This window comes from Citrus sinensis, chromosome 5 (genome assembly GCF_022201045.2).
Source record: "Citrus sinensis cultivar Valencia sweet orange chromosome 5, DVS_A1.0, whole genome shotgun sequence".
Lineage (NCBI taxonomy): Eukaryota > Viridiplantae > Streptophyta > Magnoliopsida > Sapindales > Rutaceae > Citrus > Citrus sinensis.
The window spans coordinates 551,690-566,724 of record NC_068560.1 but is presented as its reverse complement, the minus strand read 5'-3'; the positions used below and the strand labels follow the sequence as shown (position 1 = coordinate 566,724).

Sequence of the window (15,035 nt, the reverse complement as noted above, 5' to 3'; positions counted from 1 at the left end):
AGATTGATCCGCGGTGAAGAAGAGTATCATCATAACTATGATCGCTGCTAAGACACCACCTGCCAATCCCATCACATTATTATTTCCCATTTTTTTTTCCCCCGTGCACAACTCTTACTGGCTACTTTTTCAAGCTTGTGTGGGAGATGCCGGCAGCTTCTTGTTGCAAGTTCTCCTAATTATATCTATGGCGCTTCAATTGTGATTTTTGTGTGTGTGCGTGTATGTATATATATATTCAAAAAAAGGAAAAAAAATTAAAAGAAGAGGGCTTGTCCAACTAGAGGCTTTGTATGGTGAATATTGCTCCTCCGCAAACAGATATTTATGGTGACTTCCCTCTAAGGGTATAGGTGAGAACTCATGCCCTCAACATTTAGGATATGAGTTCCAAGTCACCAAGGGGTGGGTAATGTTCCTAGTATAAGAGAAGATTTAACCCTAATAATTATGGGAGTAGATATTAAATTATAATCCATCTATATATGTAATAAGTGCATGTTTAATATAGCTTATCTAATGTCTAAAAATATTTATTTCGTTTTTAAAGCTCTTTTTAAAATTTTTTGTGCTGTTTGGTTGTATTTTGAGTTGAACTTTTAGAGATTAAATAAATTATTTTACTTTTATTAACAAAAGTTTAAGTTTTTAGGCCATTAAGGTTGTAGATTTTTTTAAAAAATAATTTTTTTTAAAATACTCTTATTTATTTCATTCCTTTAATAATATATTTTTAATATACTTATCTATTAAAATAATTTTATAATTTTAAATAATAAACGTCATTAACAATCAAATAATTTTATAACAGTTAAAAGGCCTAATCCATCCTCTTAGTATATGTAGTGTCTGTCACAATCCAACTTTTTTTATTGGAATAATTCACAACTTGCCCTTGGACCAACTACCCCCACTTTTTTTTTTGAATGAGAACTAACTTTTTTTATTGGAATAATTCACAACTTGCCCTTGGACCAACTACCCCCCTTTTTTTTTAATACGCCATGGACCAATTACTTTTTTTTAAAATGAGAATTATTACTCATGATATTTACAATCATATAAATACTGAGATCTGTTTATATTAATTTTGTTATATCAATTTTGATATGGCACCGCTCAGATTTTTAACCTTCTCAAATATTTGAGGAACGTCAACTCCCCTCCTGAGAGAAAGACTACATTCACTCAAGCTCTGAGACTAAAAAAAAAATTTAAATTAAGCTCCCTACAATACGTCTGCGGGAGCTCCAACCAATTCACAAATGTGTGAAGGAGTGAGTGGCTCTAGCGGTTCTTGGACCAGCTACTTGATTACATATACATTGTCACGGATTTCATTTTCTTTAATTATAGCGTAGGACACATAATACAATAATTGAGCAAGTGTCACATGTTTTTGGATTAATTATTCGTGCAAATTTAATTGGGGATCAATCACCTGCCATTCTCCAAGACCAATTTAAATATATTGTTCTTTTCCACTAGTTAAAATAAAGTTTTTTTTTTTTTGTTATGAGGCCCCGCCATATAATGTAAATTTCTTATTTAACGGCATGATTATAAACTGGGAATTATCATAATAAAAATGAAACATGATTAATTAATTATTTAGTGTTAGCAGAAAGAATCGAGCTAGCCTGGTGTTTTGTTCAATCAGGATATGATAATTATATCCTTCCACTCCACGCGTACTCCTCTATATAATTATTTTCAAGTGCCGGCATTTATATTTTTTTTTATAATGTGGACACGCTCTTAAACTATATGATTTAAAAGAATTAAAAATTAATTCTTTTAAATCCTATGATTTAAAAATATATCTAGGTGAAAAAAATAAAGACACCCGCATTAGAAAAGAACTACACACACATATAAACTACCACTAATTATACCAATTTATCTATGATTAAATTTTGCAAAACCAATAACTCAATATTTATGTAAAAAATTTAAGTCAAAATAAAATATACGAGTCATTATCTAGTAAACGATCTCTTAAATCATTAAGATAAGGGATAAACTAAAAGAGAATTAAAATACACACTCTAATGTAGTGTATTATATATTATATATGAAGTAATTTTACACTAAGGCATCACTTACGTCAATCAAGTAAAAGACAAATTGAAAGTTTACAAAACATACTCCAAAATAGTGTATTTTATTTTTTGGTATATTAAAATATGTGTTTTTTACTTTTAAATTGTCCTTTACTTTACATGAAATTAAGTAATTCTTTTATTAGAAGGGGGGTGTGTGTGTATAATTTTCTAAAAATTCTCTTAAGTTGTTAAAGTAAGGAATAATATATTTTCAACACACACATATATATAAAGCAATTTTCTAATATCAAAATCCTTAAATTATTACAATAAAGGATAACGTATTTTCAACGGTCGTTACTCTTATCGAGTTTCTTCTATAAATTTTAGGGCTCCTTAACTTCAACATTTTACTTCAATTTTCATCCATTTAATCTATTCAATATTTTAATTAAACTTCATTCGGTTGATCTATTCATTTCAATAATAGAAGAATAAAGGTGACTCATTGCAGCTTTTTGACAAAAAAATATACACTTTTAGATTGAATGAAATGAAACGGATGAAAATTTAAGTCATCATCTTAAGTTACATTTCTTTTTTCAATGAATGGTTTATACAGACTCGCATGGTTAACAAACATATCATAATTTAAAAAAAAGAACAGACGAATGCTAATTCTATAAAAAAACAGGCAGAAGATAAATTTATCCTCAAATATGTAGGGTCAGCAGCTGAAGCACGATGGATGAATCTGACCAGATTGTTAAATTGAACTAAGAAAAACCTAAAATTTTATCACATACCCATTTCATAAAATCCCCAGTAAAACCCTAAATCTAAAAAAATCACACCGAAAACAAACCTAACAAAAAATTTGTTGGCGGTAAGGCGAATACAAACACCTCTCAGCAAACGGCAGCGTTTTTCAGTTGTTTCAAGCCTTAAGTAACTCACATGACAAGCACGGCTCGTCATTGAACCGAAACGGCATCGTGTGTGATCGTTTTGATAACACTTGGTTTTTGTTAGATCACGGAGCAATCACGTGACCATCGATTGAAGCCAAGTTCGTTATAAACAGACTCAACACACACGTGTCGAAAAGCTGTGCGTTCTGGGTTGCTAAACTGTTAAAGAAACTGGTTTATAAGCTGCTGGCCTTCAGGGATGAGGGGTAACGTGAGTGAGAGATTGAGAGAATTCTGAGAGAAAGTGAATACTTGTTCTTTGTTCTCAAAGTCTCTGTAATAAGCTTCTTGAATCCTTCAATAAAGCCTGCTGATGAATTCACCCGTGGATGTAAGCCATTAATGGCTGAACCACGTTAAGAGCTCTGCGTTCTGTTCATTGTTATTGGTTTCTTCTTATTGCTTGTTTTCTGTGTTGGTGAATAATCTTTTGTATCAAGTCTAGTTAGGTTTAATTGATTCTTTAAACCTGATCTTATTTGTTGAATGCATCTTGATTAATCTTGGTGGAGGATCCTGGGAGGATTTGGTTACTATTATTATTGTCATTATTATTATTATTATAATAAACAATAAAGGACCTATTTGCAAATAATTCAAATTTTTGAGTTTTTTGATAAACTTTATGGGAATCAAAAAGAAAAAATAACAGAACATAATTGGGAGCAATTTAGAGATTATGAAAATTTAACGAGAGTAAAATGGTTAGTTATAAAAATCAAATTCTGATTCCAAACTCCTCGCTTGGGGATTAGAACTATGATAGTGATTCTCAAATTTGTGGATTTAACACTATTTTGATTCTGATTTCAAGTCTTAATTTTACAAGTAAATGCATTATTCATTCCAATCCTAGAATTCTCATTCCGATTGCGGGTTAGTAAGCATACCAATAGTCTTCAAATATATTGAGAAGAGCAAATGAGAAACAATAGAGATAAACAATTTTTAATGAAAGTAATTTGAGAAATAAATAGAATTAACTAAAACAGAGTATGGTGAATTAAAGAGTGATATAAAAAATTATTATCAAAAAAATTTGAGAAGAGGGCAAAAAAATGATAGAATGAGACTGCGCCGTTTATGTGGCTGTGATATGGGCAAATACTTGTATACACTTTCCATACCACATTTCGATTTTAGAGATGAACTCGAGGACGTGTCTCCTCCAAAATACATACGCGTATGGGAAAAAAAATTCTTATTATTTTGCATGCGTAATTTGACATAAAAGCTTAAAAAGTAATATCATTTTTATTATTAATATTCGATCTGTGTTAAGCCGACTAGCTAGAGGATCTGTTTTCTCATATTAAATTTGGATATTCACAAAAGTCTTTAATAAATAATAGAAACGGATATTGAGAAAAAACGCAGCAGGGTTAATACAAGCGCACTGGATATTGTTTTGTGAAGTCAAATCATGAGCAAATGCTACTTCTTAAAACACTACCAGTCAAGATACAGAAGTTAATACCATATTAATTCTCATTTGGCCCAAAAAAATTGTAGGATTAGAAATCCGCTTGTCATAAATCAAACACTGACAAATCAATGAATTTTCATATGGGTATTATTGCTCATCCTAGAGGAGAGATACTAGGTAATAGAGGACAACACGGATAAAAAGAAGAGGAAAATTATGATCCAACTTAATAAGATGAAGACTTTTGAGTAAAAAACATACGCGTATTAATCAATTCATGAACAAAGAGCTAACATTGTAACAAGATCACGAAAGTAAATGAAAATTAGTTCCACGTAACACATAATTCTCGTGGAAAAATATAAGTCTGGCAGTCTTTTCAGCATCAACTCTCTCTCACTTCTATTTGAAACTAGGAAAAGGTGTTCAAGAACAGGCTGCATCTATGTTGCATCAGTAGTTACAAACCACACTTAGCTGTCATCTAGCTATATGGACGAAAAAACATTTAGCAAGGGGAAAAATAGATGGAGGAAAGGATGTGTACAAGCTATGTGAACTCTTTTGTGTTTTAATCAGATTGTACGAGTTGTAATTTTTATTGTATGTTAGAGATTTTTTAGTAAAGCGATCGATCGATTTGATTTGACTGCCACAGAAGGAACATAGAGACAATTGGGAGTAACCTGACGAAAAGGTAATGCGGCAGTCACCTGTAAGGGAAACAAGTGTTTGATAAAAGAACACATGTAATAGAAAGGAGGTTTGTTAACAACCAACGCATTTCAAGGAACAACAAATTGGCGTATGCAACTAATGGTTGAAAACGTCTTGTTGGAAGTGTGGAAGTACCGGTTGGGGTAAGATCCATATGAAAGTTTCGAAGATAGTGTCTGAAATATCATTATTACAAAATCAGGCAATGCGTTCCCTAAATAATTGGTTGAAAAATAAGGGAAAAAAATCCTTGTCACTATGAAGGTTGGATACGTCAATTCATCCTTGTATTTTACACAATACTTCATTTCAATGCTATGTTTCAAATAATAACTAAAACATATTCTTCCATGAATTTACAGTAAGTTTACCCAATAGTTCATGTTGTCCATAATAGGAAGATCAGTTGAATAAATGGAAACCATTTTAAAGCAAAAAAAATTTGGGAACAATTAAAAAACATTTGACTTGCTACATAAATTTAATGAACTAGAGATAACTTAATAACAAAATAATTCTAAAGAATATGCAATATATATAAACACAGGGCATAACTACATTGCGTCCTGCCTCTGGTACCCCAGTCATTTGTCTCTTAGCAAAGTGAGCAGTGGATTTGATCTGACGGCTGTAGATGAGACACAAAGACAAATGGAAGAAACCTAAGGAAAAGGCTATGAGCCGGTCACCTGCTGATAAAAGAACACATTTAATGCATTTTAACAAACAGTGAACGGGTGTATGCAACTAATGGTTTAATACAACTTGTTGAAGCCTGCAAGTATGAGTTAGGCTAAGAATAACATGAAATTTCCCAAACTAGTGTCCAAAATTTTTGCAAATGATCAGGTAATACATTGCCTCAATAAAAGCTGGAAAATTAAGGGAAAAGTTTGTTTTCACCTATGAGATTTGATACAATAACTCATTTCATCTTGTATTTTAAACGGTAGCTTATTTTATTCCTATTTTTAAACAATAATCCAAAAAATCATTCCATAAATTTATACTTAGTTTACTCTTGTTTTCACCTATGAGATTTGATACAATAACTCATTTCATCTTGTATTTTAAACGGTAGCTTATTTTATTCCTATTTTTAAACAATAATCCAAAAAATCATTCCATAAATTTATACTTAGTTTACTCTATAATTCATTTTGTGCAAAATAGGATTATCACTTAAATAGATGCAAATAATTTAAAATGAAAATCTGAAGAACAATTAAATAATATCTAACTTATGCATAAATATTTAAGTCATACTTATACCTACAAAGTAATTGTTTTAACTAATACATACACAAACATACCATAAATATTTTGGTATTAACATTAATTAAAAAAGAAAGTTTCACATTTTCATTATTTTACCCTATAATTAAAATATATATTACAGCACATGATTTTTTTTTGTATTTTACAGCACATGATTTAAATAAAATATATATTTATTAAAAATTACTGTTAGAGTTTGCTGAGAGGGAGACGACACTTTAACAGCTCTCAAACCATCAAATCCTCGCCCTGCATGGCTGCGTACTCTTGATACTTTTTTACCCTTCCACGAGCAAAATTCACTTCTGACGAGGAAGTTCATATTTGATTAGCCAATTTTTGAGTTCATCTGCGTTGTAAAATTGACTACTTATATCATGCTTAACTGAGGAATGTCAAGAAGGTTAATGATTCTATTAAACCCCCAAAAATTGAATCATTTCTCAATAATCTGCATTAGTGCTACATTCTTGCCTTTTTATCTAATTCCCAAATCTTTTAACATTATCTTTTGATGTATTGAAAATGTTTGAAATACTTCCATAATTTTACAGGAGCGAGAGCAAAGCCACTTAAACTTTTTGCCCCCCGCTGTTTGCTTTTAGACATTTTGCCCCCTGCTGTGTAGCAAGCCCATCACAAGAATAGTAGTATAGTTATTAATCTTCAATTCTTCATGTATGTAGATGCAAAGTCTTTTATCCTCCGCCTAAGATGCTACAATATAAGAATATGCACATATAAATCAGACTGGAAAATAGAAATTGAATGTGGTTCAAGGTTGAGAGTATTTTAATGAATCACCTTTAGCTCCTCATGCGTCACAACAAATATTTTCTTCACCCGTTTATGTCTTTGCAGTCAACATCATTATATCGAATGGGAGCATAGAAGTTGGCAATAAGAAATACATAAAAAGAAAAGGTTGCGAATGCATCAATACGCAAATTTCATTGCAAAATCCTTGAAACTATGATGAACCAATGATATTGAAAGTGGAAAAATAAAATGAGGAAATAATGAAAGCATAGAGTGAAGCATAAACATGTGAACACAAGGGAAGTTCACAGAAAAACCTGAAAGTCCCTATTCCATAACCCATCTTTCTTTGATGTAAACAAAAAGATATAAGAGAACCATAATGGAGATAGCAATTAAAGTTCCAGAAAGAACATGCAATACCATAATCCTAACTCTTGTGTTTAACCTTGGTTTCAAAAATATCACACTTACTTATAGGGTAAAAGCTGAGGAGAACTTTTATGCAATTTCAGCCTTAACCATCTATATGACCATCCTTTTAATTTATTCATAAACTATTCTACCTTACTCTCCACAGAGCCTGTAGCTGACACATTAGCCCAAAATAACTGTAGGTAGGGCCATCACATATCATACATTCAATAAAAATTAGACTCATACTTCCTAAATTTAACCCAAAAAGAAACGAAATCATAGCAAATAAAGGAAAGAATAAAAAAAATCAATTAACAATCATATGAACAAAACATAGAAACAAAAAATCAATTTAAATCATATGAAAAAAACCCAGAAAAAGAAAATCAATTAACATTCATATCAACAAAATTTACCGAAATAGACGCAGCAGCAGCAGTAGCACCATCACCAACCGAATCAGAGCAGAGACGCAGCACCACCACACATCTGAGACGCAGTGGCAACAGCTTTCTCTCTGAACGCAGCAATCGATCCTCAATTACGACAGCAACATCACACAAAGTTGAGATGCAGAAGCAACTTTCTCTCTCAACGCAGCAACAGTAGCAACTTTCTCTCTCAACACAGTAGCCCATTACCTATGCCTAATATTGCTCCATTGAAGTTGAGCAATTAGCCACAAACAACTGAAATTGATGGAACTGCCTTATGTCATTTTCTTTCCCTTAGCCTTTTGAGTTAGCCAATTCTCAAAGATTAGCCGGATGACGAAATAAGGAAAATAAAAAAGAAGTGAGTGTCTGAGTAATGAAGATATATACTGAGAGCTGGGGCTCTACGGAATTAGATGAGTGGCTTCAAACAGTTTTATTTGATGATCACTATATCTGAATCTTGAGGAAGTAGCGGACAAAAAAATCAGTTTGTGATCTACTCTCTTACCTTTTGAAAAATACAATTAAAAAAGATAATTGAAAGTTGGACATCTAAATCAAAATTGATCTGTCCCATTGTGACAGAGTAAAGTTCCTGCACAATATTTGCATGTTGCAGCATGCTTTCCTCGCATTATCGGTCATTGCTTTTAGGAAACAAAGAAAAAGAAAAAGAAAGAAAAGACAAATAGATGAAAAAATGATTCGTGCTAATTAAAAAAGATGGCTGAGCGGCTGTCGGCAGAGCGTAACGGACATGATACACGACCTTGGAAAATTTTCAGAATTTTATTTTTTCCAGTACTCATGTTATGTATTAAATTACAATTGAAATTGAAAATATCTCTGAAGTAATTATTAATATTTAAGGTAAATGGTCTAACCATTCACAATACCAAAAATCCTACGTATTCATTATAACTTTTTTTTTAATAGGTGGTAAAACAATCATAATTTTCTTCTCTAATTCGATATTCAATTCAAAAGCAAGCTTTAATAGCTCGCCTCTAAATTTGTTATCGTTTCACTCTTTGAAATCTTAACTTAACTATTGTACATTATTCATGTTGCCCTCGTAACAAAAGTTTTCGGCTTACGCCCTTGGAGAGAAGAAGTTAAGAAACAAAAATATTATACTAATGGGAAGGTAGTTTCGTGATTTTCAAAAATACATAAATAAAGTTATAATTTTTCATTTTAAATAATAAATATATTAAAACAATAGTTTAAGTGCGTTTGGTTCTGCAGATATTTTTTTTGTGGATTAGGATTCTCTCATGATTTGATATTCTCATCAGCAAAAATATGATTGGTAATTAATAATAAATAAAGAAAATGAAGAAGTTAAATCCTACTCAACACTATCACTTAAAAACACATGGTATAAGATCTTTAAAAGCTCACGAGAGCTTGAGAGGCTCATTATTCTTCTTTTGTAATGTGTTTGGCGTTTTGCATTCCACTTATACTATGATTTTAGTGACACTGGAATGTTCTTTACAAGAAGCCCACAGACTTGTAAGGAATGGCCTTCTCCTGGTTGTGGGTATGCATGAAAGCAAGGTTATTTGTCTGATGACGTGTAACCACTTTATTGTGCAGCTGCGAATTGGACGAGATATTTAAGTAAAGTTTGTTAGGCTAAGTTTAGACTATTGGTTTGAGTAATTTGGAAGGAGGGGCGGGGGGTTCTTTTAGATTGAGCATTTGGTATCATCTACATGCAATTTAATTTGTATTTGTAATACTGTTGGCTCGTAGGGTTTCCAACACAAGTACATGGACAATGTGCATCAAACGAGTAGGTTTGCAGTGTGGGTAATGCTTTATTTTAGTTCTTGATACTTTCTGCTATGCTCTGTTTGATAAATGAAAATTAATTTTCTGTTCTTTGCAGTTGTTTTTATTTTATTGCGTATCTTCATTTGTAGTGTGCAAAATTTTGCAGAAATCTGTCAATGTTTCCTTGTTGTACTTTGTTCTTGTAAACAAACTGAAGCTGGTATTGCTGATATTTCAGCTAAGTTTGTGATTACTATTATTTTATGTTTAATTTATTGAGTGAAAGGTGTGTTAAAACAGTTTGGGAGATGCTGATGTTGTTTCGTGTTCTGTCCAACTACGATGTGATTATTATTATTATTATTCTTAAAGTCATTTGTTTAATCAGAAATCCTTCATGTGTCTGTATGTTTCTTACTTCCTTGTGTACTCATGCAAAAGAACTTGTTGATTGCAAGGGTGCTAAATCTATCATGTTTGCTACTGGTGTTGTGATGCACAAGAAACTAGAATTAAGAATATTTGGTGTACTTCTGTAACTTTATTTTTCTCAAGCTCAAGGCTGAATCCCCCCGGCACCCCCAACCATAGACACACACCAAAAAGAAAAGCCTAAAATGTGAAGAGTTATTTTAGAAACAAGAATTACATAATGTAAATAGAATAGGCATTACAGAACAGAAAAACAAAGGCATACTATTATATTAAATTTCTCCATCCCATATTTCCTCCACAGTTCTGAAAGGACCATTCTCTGATAGGTACGCCTCAGCACGGCTTCCTCTGTACTGCAGAATTTGTTCTATCTTTTGAAGCTCTTCCCCACTTAGCTCCCAGTCAAATATGTCAAGGTTTTGTTCCATTCGTTCTTTATTAAAGCTCTTCACAATGACACTCACCCTTTGCTGGTAAAACCACCTAATAGCAACCTTTACATGCACCAGAAAAAATAAAAAGAGGAAAAAAAATCAACTATTTATGAGGAAATATGTAATTATTCTCAGGCATGTTGACACTATTGTGAAATTTCAAATCTGCATTCTAAAACAAGTAAGCACCCACACTAGAGAATGACTCTCTCTATATATATAGGATGTTTGTATTGTTCTGTCGCTTCTATTACAAGAAATCATCTCAATTAATGTATGATGTTCATTCATCTATTCAATAATAAAATTTCATAACTTGCAATTAGATATGTCATACAACTTTAAAACATAGCTTCTTATTATTAGTATTATTTATGAATAGTATATTGGTAATTAAACTCTTTTCCCACCCATCTGAGTAGGGTTCAAATCCTAACTCTCTTGTTTGAACTTATGAGATTTTACAGATAGATATATAGGTTCATATAATAATACAATTTTGCCTACTTTCATTTTTATTGAATTTACTGAGCAGCAATGAACTGAATAATCTTTTACATTTCTTCAACTTCTAATTAAGCCTCTAAAAAGAATTATTTCTCGAATATAAAAACTTTTTTGAAACAAAATAAATACTGTTAGCATTCAATTTAACCCTGCAGATGAAAGTGATTGATAGGTTTCGTTGTTGTATTTTAATTCTCAAGTTGAAAGGAAAAATGAATTATGAATTAACTGAGCAACAGTCTTTCCATTAGCTTCGGCGATCTGTTTGAGCACCTCATTTTCCATAACTCGATTGTGTCCCCAGTTAGTCCCTACGGCTCCCAGTGGTGAGCAAGCTGAAAAATGAATCCCCTTCTCCTTACGATACTCTCGCAGCTTCTTTTGCTGCCAAATCGGATTCGTCTCTACCTTACCAAACAAAATGGATTTTATATATAGAGGCATAAAACAATATTTCGTCCCAATATTTTAATTTCATTAACTCACCTGATTGACAGCAGGATGAATTTTTGCAGTAAATATGATTTCATTATGAATTTTTTCATAATATGTAGTAAATATGATTTTTAAATAATAATTTTAACAAAAATAGTAATGATATTATAATTTTTTCATCATGGAAGTAGTGGATTACATAATTTAGTTTTAAAACCATAATAGCTAGCGCTTATCGAACCTAATATTATAATTTTTAAGTTATAGTTATCCTACAATTACTTGAGAGTTTTTTGTAGGCCCGGGATGACACGGCCGCGATAGGAGTCGGTGAGCCAGAGTTTTGAGGTGATGAAAAGCTCGTCGCGGGATTGAACGAGGCAAGACGTAAAGCTTCGGCCAATGCTTCGCCAAGAGGTTGCTCGGATGGGTAAGCTGCAGCAGTATCAAAGTGTCTATACCCCAGCTTAATTGCATGCAGAACGCGTTCTTTAAAGGCTTCATTCAATGGATATTCAACGGTTCCAAAGCCTACAAGAGGAATCGATTTCCCTGTTGAGCCCAAGGGTTCTTCTGGAATGGCCGTCCTCATTTTCCTCCTATCCAGTATTTGCCTAGCTAAATTACCACAATGATTCCACGCTGGGCGCTTTACTTTCAACACGATGACTCTTTAATGCTCTTTATTTATATCAGGAAAACAAGTACTAAGAATTTTTACATTTAGACCCTTGAAGTATTATGTTTTCTCTTTTTCTTGTATATATCCCTACTGTTTGATATAGGATGGTTGTGTAGTATGAGCAAGATATCTTTTTGAGGGCATAACTTAAGTTATAAGTGTTCGTTTTCTGCGTATTATATACCATTTTGAAGTTTGCGGTCAAACAAACCAAACCCATAATGCTTGTGCCATTTTACCGCATGGTCGAGCTAGAAATTCCGCTTCTTTCTTAGTCGTTCTCAGTTTTAAGATTTTTTTCTATTTTTTTTATTCTCTTAGGAATTTTTTTTTCTAGAATTCAAATTTGAACACCGTTTATTTTCCTTTTCTTATTTAGATTAGGAGAATTTTATTATAAAATAATATTTTCGATTTACGTATTTTGGTAAATTCTTAATATTTAGGGTTATTATATAACATGTCCAAAACCCTAAATTTTTCAATTGAGATTTATTCAATAAAAGTTTGTTATTCATAAACTTGTGTTTCGTTTACGTTTTCGTTTCATCAGCTTTCCATGTTGTTGGTTTTTACCTATTTATTATTAAATGATTCTTCAAATAACATAAGTAAGCATATTAGTTAATTACATAGAAGCTGATTTATGTAATCTAGTTCATTCTTTGGGCCTTAATGACCTCCACGAGAATCAAAATTGATCTTAGCAAAAGCATTTTAATTACCATTTTTATGCACTGATTTTATGATAATACAGTTTATAATCATAATGAAAGAGATTTTTTTTTTTTTTTGCATTTACAAGGTTAGGTGATTTTCATACTGAAAAATTGTTTCAATCTTAGAGTTCCTTTTTTTTTTAATCTTACTGTTTTATTCTTTATTTTACTAAAATTATTATTAAAATTCTTATTTTCGGAAAATGACTTCTTCCCTTACAGTTTTTAGGTTGCTATAGGTGACTTATGATTTATACTTTTTACAATATCCAGTTATCCCTTTTGTAAAAACTTTTATTGAAAACCTCCTCTTATCCCAATTACAAATAATTAATAATTTTTTTTAAAAAAATTAATCTCAATGATTTGATGATTTATCATGAAAGTTATATAAAAAAAAGTAAAATTAAAATCCTGTAGGGGTAAAAATGTTGGCCTTCTATTTTTTATTTTTTATTTTTTATTTTTTTAAGATACTGAAAAATGGGGGAGTTAATATCATAAAATTTACGTAATTAGCTGTTTTTGGTGGTACATTTATCAATTTACTGATTTCATTAACAAACCTTTCACAGAAATTGGCGAAACTCGAAAAGGACCGACATAGAGAAAAGTCGAAATATATGCTTAAATAAGAAATTTGAAAGGCTCAGAGACGTAGAGGGAAATTTTGCGGTGGAAGTGGAGATCCTACTCACGAGTCACTTCATGGACAGTCGGTCAACAGCGATACACGAAAGAATAAGAGAAAAAAATGCGACCAGTTATCATGTCGGTCCACAAAATCAATGCAACTTTGTACAGGATTGCTTTAAATAAGAAAAGAATGTATTTATATATATTCTTCAAATTATGCCAACATTATAAAATAAATGCATTTGGTGGTCCTATCTAAATGAAATTTCTGTCTCGCCGGCTCAATTAAATTAAGTAGGCATTTTTATTTAATTTAAAATTAATGATATTGATGGGAATTTTTGTAATAAATAAGTGTTAAGATTAAGTTTTTTAGATAGAAAATCCTTAACGGTTTTTTTTTACAACTATTATTATCTTTTAAGATTTGCTTTTTCTTGGGGTTATGTCCAAATATGTTTAATTTTGAGAGATTACAAAGAATGAGGGTATATTAGCAACTCTATTATATAGACCCTTGTATAAATTAATTTTGTACAAACTGATGTGGTATAAATTTATTACTTGGATGATCATACAAATTAATAAAAAATAAATTATGTGAGTCAAGAAATATTTAATCTAACGAATTGAATTATGTTGCATCAAATTGTACAAAATAAGTTCATAAATGAGTTTTAACTCTATTATTACTCTTGTTCAAATAACCCAAAATTTCAACCAATTTTAGATCATTCAAATTACTATCAATCATGCTTTGAATTATAACAACTAAGCAATTCAAAAACTTTATTCCTTGATATATTATTGGTTGAGCATAAAATAATGTTGCAAAATCATTTTTCAGTGCTCACATTATATAAGAATTTTAACGTGGCTAACAAATTATTATTTCGATAATAGTATTTTCACGTAACACTGGAGTGATGAGGAGAAAGAAAAGAGTAAAAGCGTTGAAAAAAAGAGGATATCTAGAGAGAAAAATCTTGGAAATTATTGTGTAAGATTAATAATTTTAGCTAATTGATCAATGTAATTGGAGCGATTCATTTATGTTTATTTAATAGCTCAAAAAAAGTGTAAAAATAGGTGTTATTTTAGGGGCTGCTGATCTGCCTTATAAAAAATAAAGAGGATGTGTTGTAGTAGGAAAGAAACAAAAATTGAGGTTAGTGATGGAAATTTCACTTCCAAAATGGAGAGTAAACCTTAACTAAATCTTAATCCAGTTTAATTGTTAACTACAGGCAAATATTGAAATTCAAATTTTTAAACAAGAAATAAATATAAACTAATTCTTTGGCCACCCAAGTTCAAATTCTAGGATGGTAGGGAATAAAAAAAATGATTTGGAC

At 31.2% G+C, this 15,035-nt stretch overlaps 1 protein-coding gene and 1 long non-coding RNA gene across 4 annotated transcripts; both read right to left on the bottom strand.

Annotated features, from left to right (window-relative positions):
• Positions 1 to 6,469: 6,469 nt before the first annotated feature.
• LOC102614510 (uncharacterized) lies at positions 6,470 to 8,801 on the bottom strand. The gene is made up of 2 exons (XR_003064240.2): positions 8,030 to 8,801; positions 6,470 to 7,154 (listed from the first exon to the last, which is right to left on the bottom strand). It is a non-coding gene; the product is annotated as an uncharacterized LOC102614510 (long non-coding RNA).
• Positions 8,802 to 10,445: 1,644 nt separating this feature from the next.
• LOC102614220 (deoxymugineic acid synthase 1-like) lies at positions 10,446 to 12,474 on the bottom strand. 3 transcript variants are annotated; one of them, XM_052440416.1, is made up of 3 exons: positions 11,926 to 12,474; positions 11,482 to 11,616; positions 10,446 to 10,761 (listed from the first exon to the last, which is right to left on the bottom strand). In XM_052440416.1, the coding sequence occupies exons 1-3, from the start codon at positions 12,145 to 12,147 to the stop codon at positions 10,537 to 10,539; spliced, it is 582 nt and encodes a 193-aa protein (XP_052296376.1). In that variant the 5' UTR covers positions 12,148 to 12,474; the 3' UTR covers positions 10,446 to 10,536. The 3 variants fall into 3 exon arrangements, with proteins under 3 accessions (XP_052296376.1, XP_052296377.1, XP_052296375.1); XM_052440417.1 differs by having other exon boundaries at positions 11,438 to 11,612; positions 11,926 to 12,473; XM_052440415.1 differs by having other exon boundaries at positions 11,482 to 11,612; positions 11,926 to 12,473.
• Positions 12,475 to 15,035: the final 2,561 nt, after the last annotated feature.